The sequence below is a fragment of the Agelaius phoeniceus genome, chromosome 6, assembly GCF_051311805.1.
Source record: "Agelaius phoeniceus isolate bAgePho1 chromosome 6, bAgePho1.hap1, whole genome shotgun sequence".
NCBI lineage: Eukaryota > Metazoa > Chordata > Aves > Passeriformes > Icteridae > Agelaius > Agelaius phoeniceus.
In genome coordinates this window covers 15701349-15725651 of record NC_135270.1, presented here as the reverse complement: position 1 = coordinate 15725651, position 24303 = coordinate 15701349, and the positions used below count along the sequence as shown (strand labels likewise).

Sequence of the window (24303 nt, the reverse complement as noted above, 5' to 3'; positions counted from 1 at the left end):
TTTTGGTTTTAGAAGGACTCCTAACACTCTCTCACATGGCCATCCATCTCACAAGCAAGTCCAGAAAAACACAAATGGATGAGTACAGAACTGGCTGTAAACTGGACTGAAATATTTTAAATGACCATGTTGCTAACTTGGCTGGACACAGCAAGCAGAATTCTGCAGGAGTACCACAAATCTGATGTTTTTATTAAATAATTTAAATGGCAGAGCAAACAACATTCTTGCCAACCCCACTGGCTGGGAGGGGCAGGAGGTGTTAGAGGACAGGACTAGGATCTCAATACACTTGGCAAATTACAGTAGGGGGAAAAGAAGTAATTCAAAGGATGTGCTTTCACCCTCTGCAGAGCTACCAACATCAGAAATGCAGGGTTTGGACTTACTGCTCTGACAGCATCACTGTATAACCTGTTGTGGTGGTTAGCATGGATCACAAACCCAACAGGAACCAGCCATGCCACCACAAAAAAGGGCAAATAGCACTGGGAGCTACATAAAAAGGAATATTGTTTGCCAGGCAAATGGAGCCATTCTATTGTCATGCCTGGGGCTAGAAAACCTTCAGTCAGGTATTGTATTCTGCTGGGGAGATAGAGTTAGAGGTTTTATGGTGAAGCATTGGAGGAGTTGGAGTGGTTTATCCCAAAGAAAGGGGAGACACAGTAGGAGGGCCCTAAATATGTCTGCTTATGTCTAAGGGAGAGGATAATAAAGTCTTCTCATCAGCTGAAAAGGCTCAGTGGGCAACAGAGATCTGGGTTAGATGTAAGAAACAGCTTTCTCAAGGTGTGGATGAAAAAAGAATGAGAGAATAATATAGGGAATGCCAGCCTTGGTTTCTGGGTTTCAAATGCAAATTAAACAAGTGTCTCTCAGAAATTACCTAATGCAATTGATCCTGCTTTTTGGGTGGGAGGAAGAAGGTAATTTCTGTCCCTGTTTTTCTGATATTCCTGTATGGAGCCAAAGACCACAATTTATACATCTTAAGTTAGATTTCTAAGTTATACACTGTCAACACCAGCTAATTGTCATCCCAAGGCTCTTCCTTTCCATTACTGTTTAATATATCATAAAGAAAAAAAAAATCTTAGTGATTACTAATTCAAATCGGAAGCAGCCATAAAGTAGGCTGGCACTATCCTATGCAAACTTGATTTGTTCAAATCTATGTCTTCCAAGTCCTAAACTTCTTTAGAGTATATATGGCAGCCCTGATAACCTCTAACAAACTGATAATCTGGAGACCTGACTGTTGGACATCAGGATGACTCAGCCTAGTCAATAAATGCCATGTTGGAACACCCATTTAACTCTACAGCAGAAAGGATGCTGTGTGAAAAGGGAAAAGGAGACCTCACACAAATATTACTCATTCACTCATTCAGAAAATGCTAAAACTCAGGCTCTGAACAGTCTTTGATATTTGACCTCTGTAGATGGCCTGTAATTAAGATTCTAATCCTTTAAACACTTTAATACACTCCAAGTTAATAGGATTAGTCACATGCCTGAAGTGTGCATGGCTGGGGCTGAGCTATTGTTGAGCACAGCTGATTAAAAACTTGCAGACACTTTCTGGTGGAATATTGTTTTATATTGTCTAAGTCTTTTCTAAACAGTTGTAGTCACAAGTAATATCCAAAAGTGAAGGTATTTAAGAAAAATAAAACTTATCTAAGTTCTCACTTTAAAAATGTACACACAGAAAGAACAAATCTATCTGAACTTTTTCAGTGGCACAAATCAGAGGTTTGAGAGGAGAGACGGGAGATCTGAGAGGTGTTGTATTGGTTTTCTGGAAGATGTAGGTTTAAATTCTCAGACTTTAGCAATTCTTTGAAAGCTAGAGTGATGTTAAACATGCACAGAATCAGACAGATCAGAGAGTTACAAAAAGGGGAGGAAGCATTTTGTATCCTGATTTGTATTTTATAGAAACATCCGTTTGGCTTAAAGGCACAAAGTTGTTTCTTCTCTTGCTGCTAACAAACTAGCTGGGCTTGAGAGTCCTGCCAAGCCTAGTGTGGATCAGTTCATCACATTGTAAATGTGTGCAGAGGTTGTGAGGAGTGCAGATAATTTGGGAAGCGAGTGAAGGCACAGGGAGCACAGAGGTGCAGGCACACACAGCACAGAGGTTCCCATTTGTTGCAGGATGTCTGCCAGAAGAAGAGGCTGGGCCACATCAAGGCACTGTGTGACGTGTAACTTATGCTAGAGCTGGGTTCAAATGCCATGGGGCAGTCTGGGAATCCCAGCACAGCTCAGCATGGCTTGCTACTGCCCCATAAAATGCCCACATTTACACAGTGCTGTTGTTTCTCCCACTGGAGAAACACGGAGGTAAATCCCCTCTGCTGAGGGATGTGATGTCACAGTATTGTCATTTCCAGGAAAAGGCAACAGCTGTGGTTTGGGGTTTCCAAAGAGTGACATGCCACACACTGCAGCTGCAATGCCATTCCCTGGCCTGCCTGTAACTCCTCTTGTAGAGGAGAGATTTTCCTGCACTCGTCTTGAGGATCGCAGTCAGCAGAATGAAGCCTGCATTTAGCCAGTGTTCCTGCCAGCTCTAACTTGGACCAAAGAGAGCACGCACAAAAGTCAAAGAGCAATCATTGCTCTGTCAGTACTGCTGTCATACAGGAACCTGAGTCATACTAAAAGCCTCTCAAGGAAGGGCATAGTGGAGAAACCAGAAATTCTAGCTGCAGCAGGGAAATTCTGATGAAAACACCACAGCAGTGATGAGGTAGCAGATAAGACTGCCAGAAAATAGCATCACAACCTTATAGACAGTAGCACAGAGGGAAACACAATGCCAAAAGTGGGATGAAAATTGATTAGCCACTAACTGCCTGTGAAGAGAGCCACACTAGGAAGTCTTAAAATAAGAAAATCATAATACAAAGAGGGCAGGAACCAGAAGAGGTGACAAGGTCTGAATCAGAAGTAAAAAGTCAGTAAATGGAGATGAGAATAAAAAGGGGAAAAGAGAGAGGGATTAAGTTCTTGCAGGATAAGGGGTTAAATCAGGACTGTCCCAAGAAAAAGCAGTGGTAGGTCAGGAGGACTGTCCACCCTGCATGGACTGATGCCATGCAGAGACACCAGGGCAAGCATTAAAGGAACAACTTGGATCTCCTGTGCTCAAGGATTACAAAGGCCCTGCAAATTAACTGGTGCAGTGCCTGGCTCAGATGAATTGTCCTGTCCCTCCCATCAGCCAAGGCCTCACTGGGCATCTTTACACCAGGCTGCAATGTGACTTATAGCTATGCTCAGAAGATTATATCAGATACAACAAAAAAGTGAGGGCACTGGACAGGCAAAGGGAAACTGGAAAAGGCAGGAAGGAACTGGAGGAACTGAGAGTGAAGAGTTGTCAAGTACTAGCAGTGTTAAAGAATTTATGCTAAAGAAGGTTTAAATGAAGGAAAAAAGCTTTCTTCCAGTGCCCACGTTTCTAGGAGAAGCAGTGCGAAGTAGAGGAATTTTTGTCACATGGATCTCAGATAACAGATCCAGGAAATGACCTGGTAACCAATGCAAGGGAAGTCTTCAGTCAGCTGGTGTTCTTGCACAATTTTCTGGTTCGTCAGACTTAGAAAAATATTTAAACATACACACACACAGAGCATTTTGTTTGGCCACTCTGCTGGTCAGCATTGCTCCTGGGAGCCCTGTTTATCCAGCAGTATTCCTGCAGCTGGACGTGCACTGCTGAAGCAACTGTGACAGCCCTACAAGCCAAGCACCAACTCTGAAGCCTTGACAAGCCAAGAAAGATTGCTGAGGAAACTTAATCCATGTTCCTCCTTTGTTACAGGATTTCTGCCTAGCTGATGTCCACTCAGGGAGGAGCTGGCAGCTGGGAATGCAGGAGGGACGGGGGCAGGTGTCAGGGTGTGCTCAGAGCTACTGGCCATTGCCCCCAAAGGCTTTTTCCTTTCAAACCACCACAATTCTCACTGTCACTGAAAAATGAAGAGCTGCTATTGGAAAAAAGAAGAAAGTACAAATTTTTGATGTTTTATTGACACGTCCCCATGCCGAGGTTGGGGATGGTAATCACAGAATCATAGAATGGATTGGGTTGGAAGGGACCGTAAAGATCACCTTGTTCTGACCCCGCTGTTGTGGGCAGGGACACCTTTCACTCGACCAGGTTGTGCCAAGCCCTATCCAACCACTCCTTGACCACTTCCCGGGATGGGAAACCCACAACTTCTTTGGGCAAGCGGTCCCGGTGCCTCAGCAGCCTCACAGTAAAGAATTTCTTCGCGACACCTAATGTAAGGCTGCTCCCTGTCAGTTTGGAGCCATCGCTCCTTGTCCCGTCACTCCGCGCCCCCTCTCTCTGAGGCGTTTCAGGGCCGAAGCCGAGGCGGGCGGACTGACGATCCCGGCACCGGCGCCAGCTGTGAGCGGGGGGCGGCGAGAGGCGCCGGGCGGGGCCGGGCCGGGGCTGCCCCGGGGGTCTCATAAGGCCGCGCCCGCCGCCACTCCGGGCCCTGCCGTCCGGCGGGGCTCCCGAGACGCCTCTCGCCGTTCCCTCCTCTCGCCCAGCCCCGTTTCCCGTGGCGAGGCTCCGCCACAGGGGAAGTGACGCCGACGCCAGGCGAGCTTATATAAAGGGTAGGCGGCAGCGGGCGGAAGCGAGCGGGGCCGAGCGGGCGGGGGGCGGCGGGCAGTGCGAGCGGGGCGGCTGCCGCAGCCCCCCGTGTTCCGGCCTGGCCATGGATTTTCACAACATTCTCGTGATGGCCTCGGAGCAGCAGGGCCTGAACGCGGTGCCGGTGAGCTCGGGGGCGGCTGGGGCTGCCGGGGGGCGCGGGGCCGGGGCGCGGTGGCGGTCGGGCCCGGGGAGGGCCCCGCGGCCGCGGGAGCCCCTCCCGTCTCGGCCCCTGCCGGGCAGCGCCCGCCGCTGTCCCTGCCGGGCCTTTCGCCTCGCCGGCCGGGGCTGCTCGCTCCTGAGGGCTGGAAAAGCGTCTGTGTGAGGGGAGTGGGCGAGCGGGGCCCCTTCTGTCAACAGGTGCCGGCACCCCGGGCTGGGAGTGGGCAGCCGCGGCTCGCCCTCCTGCTCTGGCAGTGCCGACATCCCTCCGGGAGCGGAGCCGGGCTGCGGGGGAACACGGTGCCCGAAAGCCGGCTCGGTCCTTTTGTTCGCTCTGGAAATGCGAGTCTGCCACGTCTCCAGTGCGAGCCGGAGACAAAGTGACAAGTTTCGGGTGAATGGGCTGCGTTGTCTGAGGTCTCTGTGTGCGCCGCGAAGGAATAAGGTGTAACAGCCCTGCGGGGAGGGCTGGCCGGAGGCTTTTGGTGTATTGTTAACATTGTTCTGGGGTCTGTACTTCAGCAGTTTGTGATTTAGTTCAAGCTATCAGTAACGTATTGATTCCTTGTGCAGTAACCCACTGACTTGCCTGGATGAAATCCGGCAGGAGGAAGGGCACGTGGCCTTTTCATACATTCATATCCTGGGTTTCATTCCTCTGGGTTTCATTTGGGAGGACCCAAATTATAAGTCTTGAGTGCTTATTTGGATAAGAAATGTTTTCTCCTTGGTAGCCACCAGCTAGGGAGACACTTTATGTTTGCTTTTCAACAGAGTGCCAGAGTTGTTTCTGTGATTAGTTTGCTTAAACCCAGTGTAAATGAGGGGTAGTTGTTTTTAGCAAAAACTGTGGGAAAACCAGAAAAAAACCTCCATACTCTCAATTGTACAGTGTCTTCATTTAGGTGGTGTCAGAACTAGTGAATATCTCAGTGTCTCTATCATTAGTAAAACTATGGTAATGTTCACTAGTAGCATGACCAGTTGATAATATGTACCGACCATATGGTAGTTGTGAAATTAATCAGATTCCCTTGTGGGTTTAAAATCTTATAAAATCAACTTTTTTTTATATATTTAGCCTCGTTTAATTTGTCTCTGACCCTACATAGGAATCTGGTTCATAACATAAATTATAAAGTAACAAATACAGAAATACTTTAGGATATTTAAATTTAAATGCCCATTTGATTGGTCTTAAGCTGTTTCACTAAGTTGTCACTGGGTTATTATAATTATTGTTAATAATAAATAACAAATACAGAAATACTTTACAATATTTAAATGCCCATTTGATTGGTCTTAAACTGTTTCACTAAGTTGTCACTGGGTTATTATAATTATTGTTTTAGATGTTTAAAGCTTCTCTTTACATTCTCAGTTTCCCCAACCAGCTTTACTGTGTGAGCCAGTACTTTTTTGTCAGTTTTAATCCATGATGATGAATTGATGAAATATCTGCCATAATCTCCATTGTGGATGTGATGATGGAGGGAGGGGATCCTACTTCTTGTGCAATGAATGAGGGTTTAGCTACTCTTTTTAGTAAAGTCAGCATTATGATTTGCTAATTCCTGATTAACTCATGGAGTGAGAGTGCAGTTGAATCCATAGTTGAAACAATTTGGTTTAGCACATTAGTGGTGCAGCTTTTAACTCTGAAGTTGGCCCCAGTCTCTGAGCAAAAGCAGAGCTGCACTTGGCACTGCTTGAAGCTATTTGCAGCTGCTGGGCTTTAAAAGAGAGCCCATGGAGATTTTACAATCACTGGACATCTAAACAACTCCACTGTGTTAAAGCTAGTATATTAAATGTGTTTATATAAGAAGAATATAATTATTTTAAATACTTTTATTAAAAATACCATGTAGACTAATTACACATTTACTGGTAGATAAAGTTACCAGGTTTCTAGAAATGTTAGTTCCTGCATTAACAAGCATATCCTCTGCATTTGTCTCTGAGAAGTTTGTTTTAAACTTAACAGTGCACCTAACTAAATGTTCCATGCCCTTTGTAATGAAAAACAGTGACATGAATGAGTAGTGTATATTTAAAGTATATATAAATATATATACACACACTATAACAGGTCGTGTTTAGTTCAAAGTGGAAACTGCATAAAAACTCTAAGGAATAATGTGGTCTTGTATTGTAAAAGAGGGGCCTGGATAAAGCAGATATTACATCATGTCCCTGTAAAAACGAATCTGCTTGTTCATCTCCCTATGGAAATCCAGATTCAAAAGGAACATTGCTGATATCAGCCTTTTGGTGCCCTGTTAGTTGCATCAGGTTTTGTTTCTAAACGAAACAGTTCATATATGAACTACTGTCTAAGCTATTAATGATGTGCTGCTAATCATCTCCACAGCAGTTGCTGAATAGAGCCCCAGGTTTTATCATCTAATATTCCATAGGGGTTTCACTGTTGTATTTTGTTACCTGTGTTCATATTAGCAGTTCATCAGCTTTTTAGTATGGTCTTGCTTTGACTAGACATGATAAGTTATGAGATTTAACGTTGACTTTAGAGAGGTTTAAATAGATTGTCCTCTTTTTGGTGAAATTGGTATACTGGGTTATGCCACGTGTTCCACATGACATGACAAAGCACTTTCAGATATTTTTATTGTAGCTATTTTTTAAAATATGAAATTTTATTGCAGCTTAAAAAAAAAAAAAGAAAACCCTGAGGACAGTTGGAACCAAGTCGTTCTTTTATTTCACCTTAGTTTCTAATAAGCTGTTAATGACAGTATAAGCATCTCATATTGCTCCCGATTCCTTTTAACTGAGGGTGAAACTTTGGTGTACAGAATTTACAGAAACCCGATACAATTTAACCACAAAGTGGTGACGCAGAACTGAAAGAGCTCTTCATCCACGTCAGCACTTGTGAGGTCTCACTGTAAGTTGGACTGATACAAAGCAGCCTCCAGTGAAGCTGACAGATACAAGTAGCCAGGAGTAATTCGGTATTTGTGAAGTGAAACACTAACAGAATCCCTGAGTTTGTTCAGAGGACCTTGAGTTACAGAGCCTGCCCATCGAATTCAATCTACAAATTATCGAGCGTTTGCCTGCAGGCAAGAAAAGCCCAGCATGAGAAATAATGGGAATGGCTGTGAAGTGCAGATTGCTGCTGTAGGACCAGACTCCCATCGATTGATGTGTGTGCATTTATTGTGTGCTTAAAACTAGCCTCAAAACGAGGCTGAAATTATTTGGATTGCATCAGCCTCCACAGAAGGGAACTGCAAGATATTCAATGTGAAATGTTGGCAGGGGTGAGGAGGGCTTTTGCTCTCAACTTGACTGACCTGATAGTAAAGTTCCAGACTGTTGAGGTTTAAATGCTGACTAGTAAAATTTCCAGCTTTTCCTATTCCCGTTTTTTTGTTGTTGTTGTTTTTAGGGGATTTTTTTGTTTGTTTGTTTTCCTGTGTGAAGCAACTTTTCATAGAAGAAATCTGCAATTTTTTTTCCAGCTAAGGGTTCTGCTTGGGTGTTGTGGCAGCAGTTGTAAAATTGGAAGAAAATAATTTTTGTTTTCTTAGGAATAAAGTGTATGAACTTGTTGAATTGGTTTGGGAGAGGAGAACAGTGAGCTGGTAAGCTGAGCGTTTTATCTTGGTAGGAGTTGTTAGAACCTGAAATGAAGCAAATTTAAACATGCTTGTTACCCAGTATTTGTCACAAGCAGAAATTGAAAGCAGCAGTTGCGAAATCACCGTGTGTGTATTCTAAGACAGTCTCACTGCAGAGTCAGCTGCTGGGAACCCCGTGGCCAATCTGTAGCAGAAGCTTTGGAAATAGCAGTTCAGGATGAAGGGCAGAGAGGCCCCTGGGCAGTGAACACAAACGGCCACTTACAATGTGGGACGCTGCCTTTTGGGGGACTGGCATTGCCAGAGGAGTGACACAAACAAGGATGAACCATTCCTGATGTTCTCAGAAAATTATACCCTTGCCTTTGAAAAGACAGGTGTCTGCCAAGGAAGGCAGGAGCCTTTCTTGAAATGGAAAATGTAAACCCCCTCCCTCTGAATCATTATAATTTGGAAATTAAGGGGCTCTTAGGCAAAGATATGGGAAGAGGAATAACAATTATTTACCAGGAAAATTAAAATAAAAATGCAATAATACAAAAAACACAGACAGAGTGAGAATATGACCTGGCACCCTGTGGGTGTGTCAGGGTGTTGGTAGCAGTCTGATTAAATGGTGGCTGCAGCCCTCCTGCAGTGACAGATGTGGTTCTGTTGAAGCAATGATCCTACAGAAGGGTGTAGTTTTTCTTTGACGGTCCAGTGGTGGTGTAGATGGGCCTGGTCTGGCTTTGGGAATTTAGTGGAAAAGTCTCCCCTGGTGTTCCAATTCTCAGATTTTCATCTAGGTAGGAATTGTTCCTCCCCCGGGGCGGAACATCTCACCATGAGGTGATGTATTTGTATCAGTCATGCAGTGAGTCTCAGTGGCCCATTTACAGCAGATATCTCCCTGGATGGAGGATGGGTTGTGGAAGAGATAAAGAACACTGCCCCACAGGTGGTGATAGAGTACATAGTTCTGGTTACATCTTGCATTGCAACTTAAGACAACCCTGAGGAATATTTGGGGGGAAACGGGGACTTCCCATTGGAGAAGGTTACGTGTCTTGGCAAATGATAAGGAAGAAATGATCTGTGAAGAACAGGCAAAGTGTTTAACATGCTAGTGAAAAACAAGCAAATAAAAGAATCTCCCCAGCCTGTGAGAGCCCCTGCAAGTTGTCTGCAGTGGATAACACAAGTGGAATTGTCTTTGCACTGCATGTGCAAGCTCATGGCAGTAACTGAGCTGCTCAGGTGCTCTACTTGAGAATTGGGTTTGGCAGAATTGATCACTTGCATTGATCTTGCATTGCCACCTGTGTAAATACTGACCATTGTTAAAGGCAATACTACTACTGCTACTTCTGGCTGTCTGTGTTTGGTCTAGGCCCCTTGTGACTTGATTTGGGTGCCAAAAAGTCGGCAATTATTTTATAAATTCTGTTTTATAGTCCAGGATTTGGTACTTGAATGCTGACATCAAAGTAGCTACAACTCCATCAGGATCATGTGCCGCGTTTTGCAGGAAGTCAGTGACTTCAAAGCAAATAGTCACTGTTTACAGCTTGAAGAGTGCAGTGCTCTGGGAACAGCATGACCTGCTCTTTCCTAAAGGCTAAACATTTCTATTCCTCTGTTGATTTAACCAACTTAGCAATAGTTATTAAAAGCCAGAATAGTGCAGCTGCTGTTTGGATGGTATAGTGACGTGGGCTGGCTTATTTGGCCTGCTTTACCTGCAGTCTGATGCATATTCATTTGCACTGCATATAAAACACTTTATTGGTGTTTGCAGAACAAGTGTATGGTTCAGTGCTTTTAGAAAGGCCACAGTTCAGCAGGTTATTTTATGCTGTTACTGAATGGAAGTGAGCAAGATTTGTATCAGCAATAGTACAGAAAATGGATATTCATTTATTATTTTTTTTCTGTATTTTCAGTTGTTAGTCAATATTAAGAAATGCTACTGATTGGAAATTTTAATTTAAATTTTGCACGATCTGTCATGTTAACAGCAGTCAGAAACGAGCTTGTCTGTCCAGCTACTTTTTCAAACCTGCTTCTGGATAGGGCTGTTAGTCACAGTGCAGCAAAACAAAGCCTGAAAACTGCTTCTCCATCACTTTAATTCTTTATAAGGTTTCCCAACAGAATAGACCAATCTACATTTGTCTCTGCTGTTTAGCAGTTTCCAAAGATGCTCCTTAGGCACAAAATCATTTAGGCTGGAAAAGATGCTTGAGTACTACACAGTTTTTAAAACCGAGTTTTCAAAACTGAGGGCACAGTTGAAATGGAATAATTAAATGAAGCTTTGCCCAATTAGGTTACCAATGGCAAAACATGATGTGTTTAACTTTGTAAGAAAGTTTACAGAGACATCATTATACTAAGATGAGTATGCTGCAGAGTACTGCAAATAATTTCTAAGGTACTAATTTGCTTCAACCTGTTTCTGACAGGATTTTGACTGATAATGTGTGGATTGCTTTGCCTCCCTGTCTGTTCCAGTTCAAATGGAGTAAACCAGGTTTCTTTGGGACACAGAGCCATGGGCCACATTTGAGCAAAAGCTGAGAGGCAGTGCTGCATGGCAGTTCAGGTTTCCTGAGCAGTCAAGTCCTGGATGCTTTTGGTGCAAACAGGAAAATTGGTTCTCAGGTTGTGGAGAGAAACTTCCTTGCAGAGAGGTGCAGCTCAGTAAATGAGCTTGGCTGTAGAAGGTCTTTAATGTGATGAGGTGACATGGCAGGTTTTAATATGCAATGTATGTGGATAGTGCACCTTAGTAATTGTGCTCTGGTCATTTCAGAAACTGCTTGAGAAGACTACAAGGGGCTGGTATTGTAGGTGCCCTTCTTGGAGCCAGTTTTGGATGCAACTTAGAAATGAGCCTCCAAACCTTGCTTCTTAGTGCATGTATATTCAAGCTAATTTATGAGTTTGCATGTTAATTATTAAAGTAATCCAAGATCCATTCATGTGCTGCTGATCAGTGAATCAGAAATGAGAATGGAGTCTTCCATTGTGTGATATTGATGTTTATAGGGAGTTAGGCTGTCAGCCTGTCTGATTATTGCTTCTAAAGCATTTGGATGTAGGTTTCCTTACCAGATATTTTGTTTTGATTATTTTAGTTAAGTTTCACAAGGCTTTATGAGGACAGAAAGATATTTATAGAAATGCTGACTTGTGTGGCTCTTTAGTGATACTTTTTTTATTTGGGTTTTTTCACATCTCTTTCATTTGGTGAGAATCTTAATGTCTCATGTGGGAGATCTTGGTTTAGATTTTAATCTGTTGGCTTACTTTTGAAATAAAAAAACCCACCTTCTCAAACCTCAGTTTTGGATTGGGGTTTCTTTTATTCCTTACTGTATTCTGCTTTCCTTCTGCTTCTGGGTTTAACTGCCTTCTATTGCATTTATCTTTACAACTGTCTCTCTCATTGCTTTGTTTTTTCTTCTGTATTTTGTTTGTGGGAAGAAGTTAAAAAAAAGTCAATTTTTCCTGTTTCAGGCACAACCTGGTACATTTGTGAAAGGAAGTGTCAGAACAGGTGCAGCACACTAGTGCAAATGGTTGTTATAGAACCCAGTAAGAGGCACTTGGGCACTTAACATTGATTTAAGTAACCTTTATTGGATATAAGAGAAGCAAAAAAGGGGGTAGCATAGATAACTTGACACCTGTTCACTTGCTGGAACCCCAGGTTGACCAGCACTGGACAGACTTTTAAGCATGGCAAGCTGTGCAAATCCTGTCTGTGATGCATGTAATCAGTGTTGTAGTCTTTAGAGCTTTTGCAGGAGGTCCTGGGAAGTTCATAGTGCAATTTATCATTTCCTCTGCCAAGGAAAAGGATGTTACATGAAAACATGCAGCTTCACCTCAGGATATAATGAGATACAGAATCACAGGCTAGGATTCATTAATGGTGATCCTGTCCAACTCCCCTGCAATGGGCAGGGACATCTTTAAACAGATCAGGTCAACCAGAGCCCTGTCCAACCTGACCTTGAATGTTTCCAGGGATGGGGGGGGTCTACAGCCTCTCCTGGCAATCTAAGCCAGTGTTTGCTGTTCCCCTCAAACAACTTCTCATCAGAATCTGCCCTCTTTTAGTTTAAAACAAATAACCTCTGTCCTATTGTTACTGTCTCTGCTAAAAACCGTCCCCATCTTTCTTATAAGCTCCCTTTCAGTACTGAAGGGCTGCAGCAAGATCTCCCTGGAGCCTTCTCTTCTCCTGGCAAGTTACACCATGTGCAAGTGCTGGAATTGCCAGGTGCCAGGTTGGGGGCTGTGTATTCTCTCACAGTTAGTGCTGAGGTCACACTGAGCTCAGGTGATAAGTAGAGTTTCAGGTCAGCTGGTGTGTGGGTCACTAACTCCTTGATGTATAGCAGTATTGTGTTTAAGGTCACTGCCAGCAGGAACTAAAATCAGCGTTGTTGGTTTTACGTCAGCCTATTTATAATGCTGGTAAAGTCCATTCCAGCTTTTGGAGTAATTCAGATTTTTTGAGTTGATTTATCTATTTTTGCTGAATTAGGTAACCTGAAACTGAAATGAGTGTCTACAAGTAAGCTAAAAATGGAGCTGTAAACCTGCAGTCTGGAATTGAATTGACTCTGGCAGCTTGGGCTGTAGTTTGCTTTTGGTTCCTCTTGGTCAAGACTAAGGCTGAACTGAAATACTTTTATTCTGTTACTAATGCAGTCATTGCATTCCTTATTAGTCCAGTTCATTTCACTCATTTTGTTTCCCTACCTGTCTGGTTTCCAGCTCATTCCTTCCAAAAGCTGAGTGAGCCCTGTTGTGAATGTATCCACATATTCTGGATGTATCCATGTGATTGTATCTCACTCAAAAGATAGGCAGCAATGAGATAAAATAGGTGTTCTGAGATAAAATAATGATTTGACAATTCACTGGAATTCAACAAAGTTCAACAGGGGTTTGACAAGGTTTAATGCAAGGTTCATTTTATTATTTTATTAATGGAAGAAACATACAAAAAAGAAGGTTGAGTTCAAAGTCATTCATTTATGAACTCATTTAGGATAATTCTTACGGACTGGCAATGCAAAGACCAAGAAGTACAGTCCTGTTGAAACACAAGGTTCTCAGTGGACTCCTTGCTTTCTAAACTCAGTTTGGAGTGGCTGGATCCATTCTTAGTCTCAGGCTTGGTCAATAGTATATATCTAATGGAATTATCCATACAGTGTTTGTAATAATATGGGGTGGATGGATTAGTAATGTTTCATAATACTAATGCAACATCCTCTGTCACCTGCTGAGGATCTGTCATGAGTAAGGAATCTTTCCACCTTGGGTAAGGAAGGATCTCTTAGTTTCAGGTAAGGAATTTCTAACCCTGAGAGGCATCCCTGCTCAAGGGGTCACCTGGCATCCAGGTAAGCTGCAGTTCAGGCAGAGCTCAAATCAGGCTCATCCTGATGGCAATATTTATAGGGTGAAGTAGTTGGCTGCTGGCCAATGGTATAGACAAGACAAATGTCCTTATCTTAGTGCTGATATCTTGTTCTGGACTTTGGTTATCTTGCTCTTCTGATGGTTATGAAGAAAAAAAAATTTCAAGACACATCTACTCCCTTGGACCAGGCACTTTCTAGCTTGCAAGTTTCTCCTGAGGATTTGGGTCTGGTTGCTCAGCCTGAAAGTACAACTGTGAGTCAGATGTATCCAGCACAACCCTCAGTTTCAGTGGGAATTCATTGTTTACTCTGTACCAACTCTGTGCTTAACTCAAGTACAGGACTGTTATGCAACTCCTCAGTTATAAAGACAGATTTTTTACATTTCTTAACTCTTCTGACATATTTTTTTGTTCTTTGCAGAAAAGGTACAGTTTGGCTGTTGGTCCTCCCAAAAAAGTTCCCAAAGTCAAAGGTGTAGAGTCTGCAGCAGTGCAAGCATTTCTCAGACGGCAAGAAGAAGAAAAGAGAAAAAAAGGTAAAAGTACAAAATATCTCCTATGGGAGACTTTAATTTATTATTTGCTATTTGTCACCTTATTCAAATTTCTTCCACATGCAGCTGCACATCTGTTTCTGGAATTTATGCATAGACCTGATGCTGAGAGAAAGCTAGAACTAAGTAAGGGCTGGGGATGTTTGCTTGCTTTCCTAAGGGGTTAAAACATCACTCAGCTACATTAGAATTTATGGCTGGAGGTTGAGGTAGTTTTTTGCTCTTCACCTTAACTGCTATCTCAACTTTCATTAGCTTAACTTTGAAAAGTTCATCTGTGTGGAAAAATGGAAGGAGTTGCCATTGTTCTGTCTTAAAATTCACTGTATTGATGCACCAGATTAAAGAATCTGAGACATGATTTCTCCACTTTTATACTTCCTTTAAATAGTCTATGGAATAAACTAGTACTGCATTGCTTTTGATGTTAATGTTTTGTTTAAAGGTAACCAAATCTGGTGAACTGGATGGCCCAGGTTATTCTTCCTCTCCTGGACCAGTCATGAGTCTATTCCTTAATCCTGTTGCCAGGTCCAGAAGCAAGACTAAGCACAAATTCCACAGGGGGCATGCTGGTACACTCTGCTGTCACAGCCCTTGACAACAGAATAACACAGACAAGGAATGGTATCTTTATAGGCACCCAAAGTATGAGTAGCCTGATCCATTTTCTAGGAATTTTTATGTTTTCTGAATCATCTTGGTAGTTAGCCCCTACTCCTTGGTCTGTCCAGTATTTGGTATTTAGATGTCCATTCACCAGCTAATTCATCCAGACTCTTGTCAGCAGGTCACAGACACAAGATAGAGAGCATACTCATGCAGACAACAGCTAAGCCAGAACAGTAAGGATATAGGACAGACTGTGGAGATAGGGCACAGGGCTCTATCAGACTTGTGTAATGACCAGCTGCTTGTTTATCTGTGTTCAGCTGCATCTGTGTCTCCCTTCTATCCCTCTACACACACACACACTTAGGCTATTTTCCAGTTATTATCCCCCCAATACTCTTATTCTCTCCCCTTCCTCAACTTCCTTTAAACATTTGATTGTAAGTTCTGTATAGTCTCAAGATTCTCTTGCTCAGTCTCAGAACTCCCTCCACAGAGATCCCATAACTTCTGTACCTCCTTATACAAAGGCTCTCCACAATTTTCATAGCATCCTGGAAAGCTGCTTCCCTCAGAAAGCCTTAGTGGGTTTTGTTAGAGCAGCATTTCACTCAATTGCTTGCCTTTGTTGGAGCAGCTGACACAGAAGGGTCAGCTTGTCCTGTTGGCAGACCTGGGCTCACTTTCTCATCTATTTTGGATAGCTATTAGCCAGATATCCTTAAGCTGCTGTCCTAAGTGGTTTGTTAGTTTGGAAAATATTGGCATAAAAAGTAGTGCTTTTTGTGTAACTTTCTCCTGGTTTTCTTGCAGCACTGGAAGAAAGAAGGAAGAAAGAGCAGCTCTTGGCGAGGCGTATTGAACTGAAACATGACAGAAAGGCAAGAGCTATGGCCTCACGAACAAAGGATAACTTTTATGGTTATAATGGTGTTCCTGTTGAAGAGAAGTCTAAAAAGAGGAGGGCTTGTGAGAATGTTGCTCAGGCCCCAGAGGCTGAGTATGCAACAGAAGATGAAACTGAGCAACTTGAATACAGTCAGACAGAATCTGAGCATGAGCAAGAAGAATATGAAGAGAAACCATCCAAAGCTGCAGTGAAACCAAAGGCACCTCCCAAAAGTGCACCTGCACCTCTGAACTTTGCAGAGCTCTTGAGGCTTGCTGAAAAGAAACAACATGAACCAGTGGAAATAAAACCAGTGAAAAAGGTAGAAGAGAGGCCCAGAACAGCAGAAGAATTGAGAGAGAGGGAGTTGTTGGGACGCAAAAACAAAAAAGTAGAAATGCATAAGAAAAGTGAGAAGGAGATTAAGCCTACAGGGATATCCAGTTCTTCAAAAAAACTGTCTTCTCAAAAAGCATCTGTAAACACAAAACTTAATAAAAGCTCTGTAGATAAACATTCCACATCTAAAAGCAGTCTGTCTCTTTCTATGGGTAGTATTGATAAGAAATCCAAAGCACCAGCATTGACTGAAAAACACCCACGGTCATCATCTTCTTCCAGACTTGATCAAATGGAAAAAACCTCACAAAATGGTTCCTTAAAAAGCTCTACTGGTAGCAGTCATAATAAATTACCTGTCAATGGTATTAGAAAGTCTGGCTCAAGCTCTCAGGTGCCACCCTCAAAACCCACGGCCAATGGGGCTCAGAGAATGCCATCTGTGAAAGAATCCAGCCTGAAAAAGCCTGCCCATGCAAAACCAGGAAAACCTGCAGCTCTTCAACATGGAATCAACTCCAATGCAAAGCGATCCGGCAGCAGCTTAGGAAAAGGAGGACCTGGACATCCCGGTGGCGGTTCAAGTGCAGGACCGGGACGATCAAGCAGCAATTCTGGTGTGGGACCGGGAAGGCCAGGAAGTGGTTTAAGCTCAGGACCTGGGCGCCTGGGCAGCAGCTCAGCCACAGGACCTGGGAGGCCTGGCAGCAGCTCAAGCACAGGACCTGGGCGACCAGGAGGTGGCTCAGGCGTGGGACCGGGAAGGCCGACGGGCAGCTCGAGCACGGGACCTGGGCGACCGGGCAGCGCCTCAGGCGTGGGACTTAAGCGACCGGGCGGCAGCTTGGCCACTGGACCGGGAAGGCCGGGCAGCAGCACAAATGTAGGACCAGGGCGACCGGGCAGCAGCCTGGGAACAGGACCAGGAAGGCCAGGAATCAGTCCAAGCACAGGGGCCAGGCAGCCAGGCAGCAGCTTGGGCACTGGCCCAGGGAGGCCGGGCATCAGCACAAGCGCAGGAGCTGCGCGACCAGGCGGCGGCCCGGGCGCAGCTGGGAAACCCAAGTGTACTGTCGTGTCAGAAACCATTTCTTCTAAAAACCTCATCACAAGACCTAGCAATGGACAGATGAATGGAATGAGACCTTTTCCAGGGCATAGACCTGTGCTTCATCCACAAGGTATGCATTTATAGAACAAAGCATTTTTTCATTGTTGTGGTTTAACTCCAACTAAATACTGTGCGGCTGCTTGCATGCCCTGTCCCCCAGTGGGGAGAAGAGATGGAAAAAACCCAAGTGAAACTCAGATAACAACAGTTCAATAGTTGAAATAAAATTAAATATAGCAGCTTTTAATTTATTTTACTTATTTTTACCTATGCTTGTAATTTTTGAAATACAGGTGGTGTAAAGTATCACATGAAAGAAAACTAAGCAGCCTGTGATGGATACTGGTATATGAATGCTGTTAGAAAGAAAAGAATTGAAGGATTTGCTGCCAGCATTGCTTAATAGTTGGTCTATAAAACTTTGTTGTGTCTTAAATAACAGATGCTTGAAGGGCTAGATGAAAAATCACTCACAGGTTTTACATTTCAGTGTTTTGGCAGATTTATCTTATCAGTGACAAGCTGTTCCAAAAATTTATTTCTGATCAGGTGCAAGCAGTGTGGAGTGTAGTGAATAAGTGCCTGGAAAGCCCTGAGCAAAGAACAGATATCTGCTTTCCTCAGGATGCCATTGCTGATCCTGATAGGTAATCTCCTCTAGCACAACTCAGGAAGTGTTTTCTCTTGCTGAATTTCTAAGAAATGCTGGTTAACTTGAGGCACAAGTTTTCCACCGTGAAGCCCAGAAAATGGCTATGCCCAAGGTATAGCAAGGAGAAGTACGGTTAAATTAAAATTATGTTCATATTATTAGTTAATGATTTTATTGTCTCCTGTCATTTAGGTCTTGGAAGACCACCTATTAGTTACAAGAGACAAATAGAAGATGATGATGATGATGAATATGACTCTGAAATGGATGATTTCATTGAAGATGAAGGGGAATCTCAAGAAGAAATATCAAAACATATTCGGGAAATATTTGGCTATGACCGGAAAAGGTAAGAGAAGTAACAATTTTAAGATATTGCAGAACAAGCAATAGAACAAGTAATTATTCTTCCTAAGAAGGGATATTAATTCATTACCTATTTTTTAATGTGCTACAAACTGATATTTAATTTTCAGGTACAAAGATGAAAGTGATTATGCCTTACGTTATATGGAGAGCAGCTGGAGAGAGCAACAGAAAGAAGAAGCTAGGAGGTATGCATGGATTTGAACTTGGATACAAATTGCAAAGTTTGTTTATTGCTGAAGTCATAGGGCTAAGCTAGCAAGTATCCACTCTGCTTTTAACAGCAAGCCTTATCAGTTTTTTATAAGAAAGCTTAAGTAAAAGATGGAATTCATACAGCCAGTGGTGGATACACTAAATAAGTTGTGTATGTCCTTATCTTTCACAAATCTTGCTTGTTAAGAACTAATAAAAAACAAAACCAATTAATTTCAAAAAATATTTTTAAAATTATACATTTAATTTGAAATTCCAAATTCTTTAATTGGTCCCAAGCATTACAATATTCTGCTAGTTTGAGGACTGGAAATTTTATTTGTTCTTATCTATACATATGTGTATGTCTATTTCTATAGAAGTAGGGAAAGTATGCTGACAAGCTTGTATAGTCACTGATATAAATTGAAGGTGATTTTCACGTTGGTTTTGGCCTTTGGGCTTGCAGAATTCTTATGAGATAAACTGATTCTTTGTTTTTAAATAAGTGATGGGACAAGCTTTTTGAAAGCTATAAGGGCTTCCCATAGAAAATGCAAATATTGGAATGCATTGAGTCACCAAATTCTTTGGTTCTATATGTGTATTCAGAAGGTGCCTTGAACATTAGAAATTTGTATCTTTGAAGTTACAGTCAATGTCCTTATTGCTCCTGGGATATCTGCAGCCCATGGAACACTATAGTCTGTTAAGTGGAGTTAGGAGAAATGAAGGTAATTTTTAAGTGATATTGCTGTTGATATCCTAGAGTAAGGTTTTGCAGAGTTGAATTCCTGACTCACTTTTAACTACCCATGTTGCATAAAGGAAGTGGAGATAAGAAACTTGAGTTAAATTCAATTTTACTTTTCTAATGGATGTTTCAGTAGCTGCTTTTTGGGAGAAAAAAAAGACCTTATGTATTAAATGTATTAATTTTTTTAATACAATCTTTATTTTTGACAGAAGTTTTAAATATCTTTTTCCCTTGAAATACTTGAATTCTGATCTTATGATTTAAAAAAAAACCCTTGATTTCTTAAAGCTGCATTAATTCTATAATTAAAGAAGAGCTGATATGAAATTATTCTTCAAATCAGCTGTAGTACTTTTAGCATTGCTTTTTGGACATGTAGAAGCAAAACCTCAAGTGCCCTGAGTAGCAGTGTAAAGGATTTAATCTTGTTTGGCAGCTTGAGACTCGGTGTTCAGGAAGACTTGGAAGAGCTGAGACGGGAAGAAGAAGAGCTGAAACGCAAGAGACAGTCTAAGAAGCTGAGGACGCGTTAACTGACTTACGGTGTTGACTTTGTTCATGTTTCTGCTCCCCTCTGCCTCCATACATCTCCTATTCTACTTCAGTTTCCATTTGCTTGTTAGCGGGCAAAAGAATATTTAAAGGGATTAAAGTACTGAAAAGCAAGGCTTTAGCTTGACTTAAATAAGATATTTATTTTTAATACTTGCCAGGGTTGTTTTTTAATGAAGAAATTAATGCACTAATGCATATTAAATGGAATAAAATTAATAGATTTTTCCATTGATTAAACCAGTTCAAGATGCCAGCAGAAATATTGACTAGCTATGCACTGACTTGGAACTGTGTGGGCCACGTACCAGTAAACCAATTTTGCATTCACTTGAAAGAAAGGAATAGCATTCTTGTTCCCTGATATTTCTTGAGACTTGGAGAGATTGCTCTGTATCCTGCCCCATCTCCCAACCTGAGCCTCAAAGTGTTAAAATGTCATCTTCTGCACAGCAGTAGCTTGGGTGTAAATTCAACCACAGCCCACAGGTGTTTAAGGCAATAAAGTGCTGCAGATCTTTAGATTTGAGGACCCATAAAAATAATTTGAACTTCTTTATTTCTAAACAGAAAAGTGCATGTCATTTGCAAACCATGCAGTGATGGATATAGCCAAAAGATTATGTTGGCTTTTGCTGTGTCTGGAATTCCAGTGCCAGTCTAATTCAGTATGAGAAACACACACCCTGAAAACAGAAATTTCTAGTGTTTGTATGTAACCTGTGCTTTTGAGCTCAAGCATATGCTTGGGAATTCTTCTCCTGCCCTGTAAATTTTCAGATTTGTTTAACAGCTTCTGCTGCTTTACAGACTGTGTTTTTTCTTGCATTAAACATCTGATGGTTAAATTATTTAAAATGTGAAGCAGTCATTTATCTGATTAGTTTTACTGTTCAGAAAGAACATCAGAATTAAGTTCTGTTAGAATGCATTTGCAGCTTTTCAGTATTAACATCATGTTAACTAGTTAATACTTGTGATTGATTTCAGCAAGCCAAAAACCTAAAATAATATGTATATCAGGAGCCTTAGTTCAGTTACTTACCTTAATGCCCATATTTGCACATTATTTTTAACTATGCATTTTAAAGACTGTTTGTTTCAGTAACTGAATTTGTTTACAATCAGCACAGGGCTCATATAAGTCGACAGAAGTTGCACTGAGACCTGAAGGTCAAATCTGGTGTTGCATCTACTTGGGTTTCCCCAAGTTGCCCTTCAAAGCTCACCAGTGTCACTACTCAGCTTTGCCTCAAGCTCCAGGACTCCATTGGTAGCATCTGCCTTCAGCTGCTTCAGGCCATTATGTTTTAATGCTAGAAATAGGTTAAGAAATAGAAAAAGGGCTTTGGACATTGGTTGGGGGTGGGGAAAAAAGAAAAATTACCTTGTGGAGAAACAACAAAGGAACCTTTCCTCTTGGGGCTATTCTTAACAGTGCTGCTTCTAGGAAGCAGTTCAGATAGCAACCTGTAAGGAGCAGTCTTGGAAGCTGCTGAATTTTAAACATCTGATTCTTAATGTAAGAAAAAACAGCTTTGCCTTTTTTAGATGTTTTCTGTCAATGGTGTACCATTTCACTGCCTCAGCAAAATACTGATGTAAGTTACTGGTATAGATTCTCTAGACTATCTCAGTATTGGCTAATATGGAGCCCAGGTGAGGATACCATTGTTGCTCTAACTTTCTCTATTAACTAACAAAACCTGTTTCTCAGTGTATGCTCTTGAGACCATGCAAGATAGTGTAGCCTCACTGTCTAGAAGTGTGTTGTATTCTCTGCTGCATTGGGACCATCTCAAATTTCCTGTTGGAGATTTCCTGGCTTCTAGAATTACCCATTCAGGACAATAGGCTTTGGGACCATGATCAAGTTCTGGGTTTGTACTTTTTTATTCTTTTTAGCTGGAGAAAGACTCGAGGTCCATCAACCCAGACAGCTATATCATCTGTGAGCAACTTCCTACCTGGCTGGGGAGAAAAAAGTCTCTTATGAAGCAAAAGAAATATATTAAGTTGAAATTGGTTCAGTTGGGAAAGAAATCCGTATTTCAGACAAATGCAGGTTTTTTTAAGTAAAACCTGATTATTTCACCACTTTCTGATTATTTAACCATGCAAGATCAGTTAAACTTGTTAATCTGTAAAGCACTTTGTCATGTAGATGGTGACTGGAATGTACTCTGCTAGCCTCCCTAAGACACTGCATAACTTTCTTCACACAGTGATCATTGCTTAAGTTTTGTCTATTCCATCTGAAAAATTATTCAAGGACACATTTGTAATTTTACAGTCAAGAAGTACTTTCTCATAATTGGCATGGGATGCTGATGGGTTTCCTATTTTGTACAAATGTTTGGCTTTTAATGTGCTTGCATATTTGTTGCATATTTGTATGTCAGCTAGGAAGGAACTAAACTAGTTTTTTAATTCCTGACCTTGTATCCAAAAACCTGTTTACTGTTTGCCAGATTAATAGTATTTATCTAATGACAGTATTTCAGTACTTCCAAAGTGCATCTGAATTTGAGATGAAGAAAAACTGGAAGAATGCTTACATTGGTTTATCAGGATTGGATGTTCAGCTAATGATTTAATTGTATTTAAGGAAATTCTGGTTTGGTTTTAGATTTTTAATTCACCGTTTGACAATGTGCCTTTTTACTAAATTGTGTCAAAAAATAATGAATGTAGGAGGATAAAAAGGTTGGTTTCTGCTATCTCAGATTCTATATCCTTAAACTTGAGAGTGTGAAATGACGTACTTTTCATAAAACCCTTCCAGGTCTGGCTTTGATTGCACAATTAAGGTAGCTACTTCTTTACTGCTAATGCTAAATCAAATGAAGGGCACTTTCTATTGATGACTACTTTTTGAAAATGTCTTGTATTTACACTTGAGCTGTATTTCACTTTACAGCGATGTCTTTTGGAGGCCAGGGTTTTGCATATCACAGGAAGCCTTAGTGTGCAACTCTGTGCTGTGCTTTAAAATAAAAATCTTTCAAGAAGTATATGAGATCTCTATGGAAATCTGGATTTATTTTTGTGTAAAGCCCAAAATATTGTCCAGGAAAACTAATTTTCTATTTTTTTTTTTGCATTTTGTAACATAATCTAGTAGCTGATACATATTTCTAGATATAGCATATTTCTGGAGACCAAAACATGTCAGAAAATAAATATATGGAGAGACTGGTGTTTAAATTGTGATGAATGTACTTCTATTTATTTTGGTGAGTGGGTGTGACGCAATATTAAAGTGTTAGTGTGTAAATAAGGGTGCTTCTAGTTTTAGCCAATGATTTTTTTTCCTTTGGGGATATCATGTGTGCACAGTGTCTTTTTACACAATGTGACAAATCAGGTTAAAAACTCGTACATAGCTTACCTGCTCTCGGGTGCTGTCAAGGAAGTGTATACTTGAGCACACACCAAATGCATATACATTTTGCCAAGTATGTGTACAATAAATTACAGGCATTAAACATTTTACTGCTATTTCTCATTGGTTTACTTTTATGCAAGATTGATCAGAATTACTTTCTGCTGTTTCCTCTGAGCTTTCACATACAGCAGTGTCAGTCTGAATGTTCTCTGAGAATGGTTCTCATGCAGCCAGCAAGAAGGTATGAAAAATATAATGGAGTCACTTAACCCTTTAGAAAAGATTTGAAAGTTCCTGGTGTCTCCTGCAGTTTAGGCTGTGACATGGGATGTACTTGGAGGAACATGTATTTAGAATGATAATATGCCCAAGTGTGCCCATTGCCTCTAATCTTTTGCATTTGAAGTGATCACAAGCAGCATCCTTTTGGGTTTCCATATTCCTGTGTAAGGAGTCTGAACTCCCTTGATGGCTGTCTCCTCTGGAAGGGTTTTCTGCTTTGATGGTGGAAGTAAATGACTGTTCTGATCAGCTGGTGCTGTGACCCATTTCCAAATGGATGAATGGATACACATCAGTGAGCCTACCTGCCTTTATGAGAAACAGCAAGGCTTGCATATTCTTGTGCTTAAAAAACAGTCTTTAAAAATATTGCAAATCTGCATTTAATGTGTCTTATGACTACCTTGTTCTGAAGGCATGTAATCATATCTTCTTTGGAACTACCTGGTATGGACTTGCCTTGAGATTTTTAATGTATCTTAACAGCTGTGATCAGTCAATCTCAGCTATTATTTCAAGGCAGAGGTGTTCTGTTCATGAGGAGGGTAGTTCTACATTGAGTCATTATCTTAACCCAGCCAGTAAAGCTACTTCTGAAAGCAAAATTATTTTATTCAGATTGGGGAAAAACAAGTAATTACAGGTTTCCCTTGTTTGAGGACAGCTTTTAGTTGTAGTTTATTTAGAATAAGATTTCAGTTCCACAAGACAGAACTGC

The 24303-nt window shown here is 41.5% G+C and overlaps 1 protein-coding gene across 1 annotated transcript; it reads left to right on the top strand.

Annotated features, from left to right (window-relative positions):
- Positions 1-4652: 4652 nt before the first annotated feature.
- SPTY2D1 (SPT2 chromatin protein domain containing 1) lies at positions 4653-23410 on the top strand. The gene is made up of 6 exons (XM_054635857.2): positions 4653-4808; positions 14310-14424; positions 15868-17463; positions 18238-18394; positions 18522-18599; positions 19800-23410. Exons 1-6 carry the CDS (start codon positions 4749-4751, stop codon positions 19894-19896), a joined length of 2103 nt encoding a protein of 700 aa, XP_054491832.1. The 5' UTR covers positions 4653-4748; the 3' UTR covers positions 19897-23410.
- Positions 23411-24303: the final 893 nt, after the last annotated feature.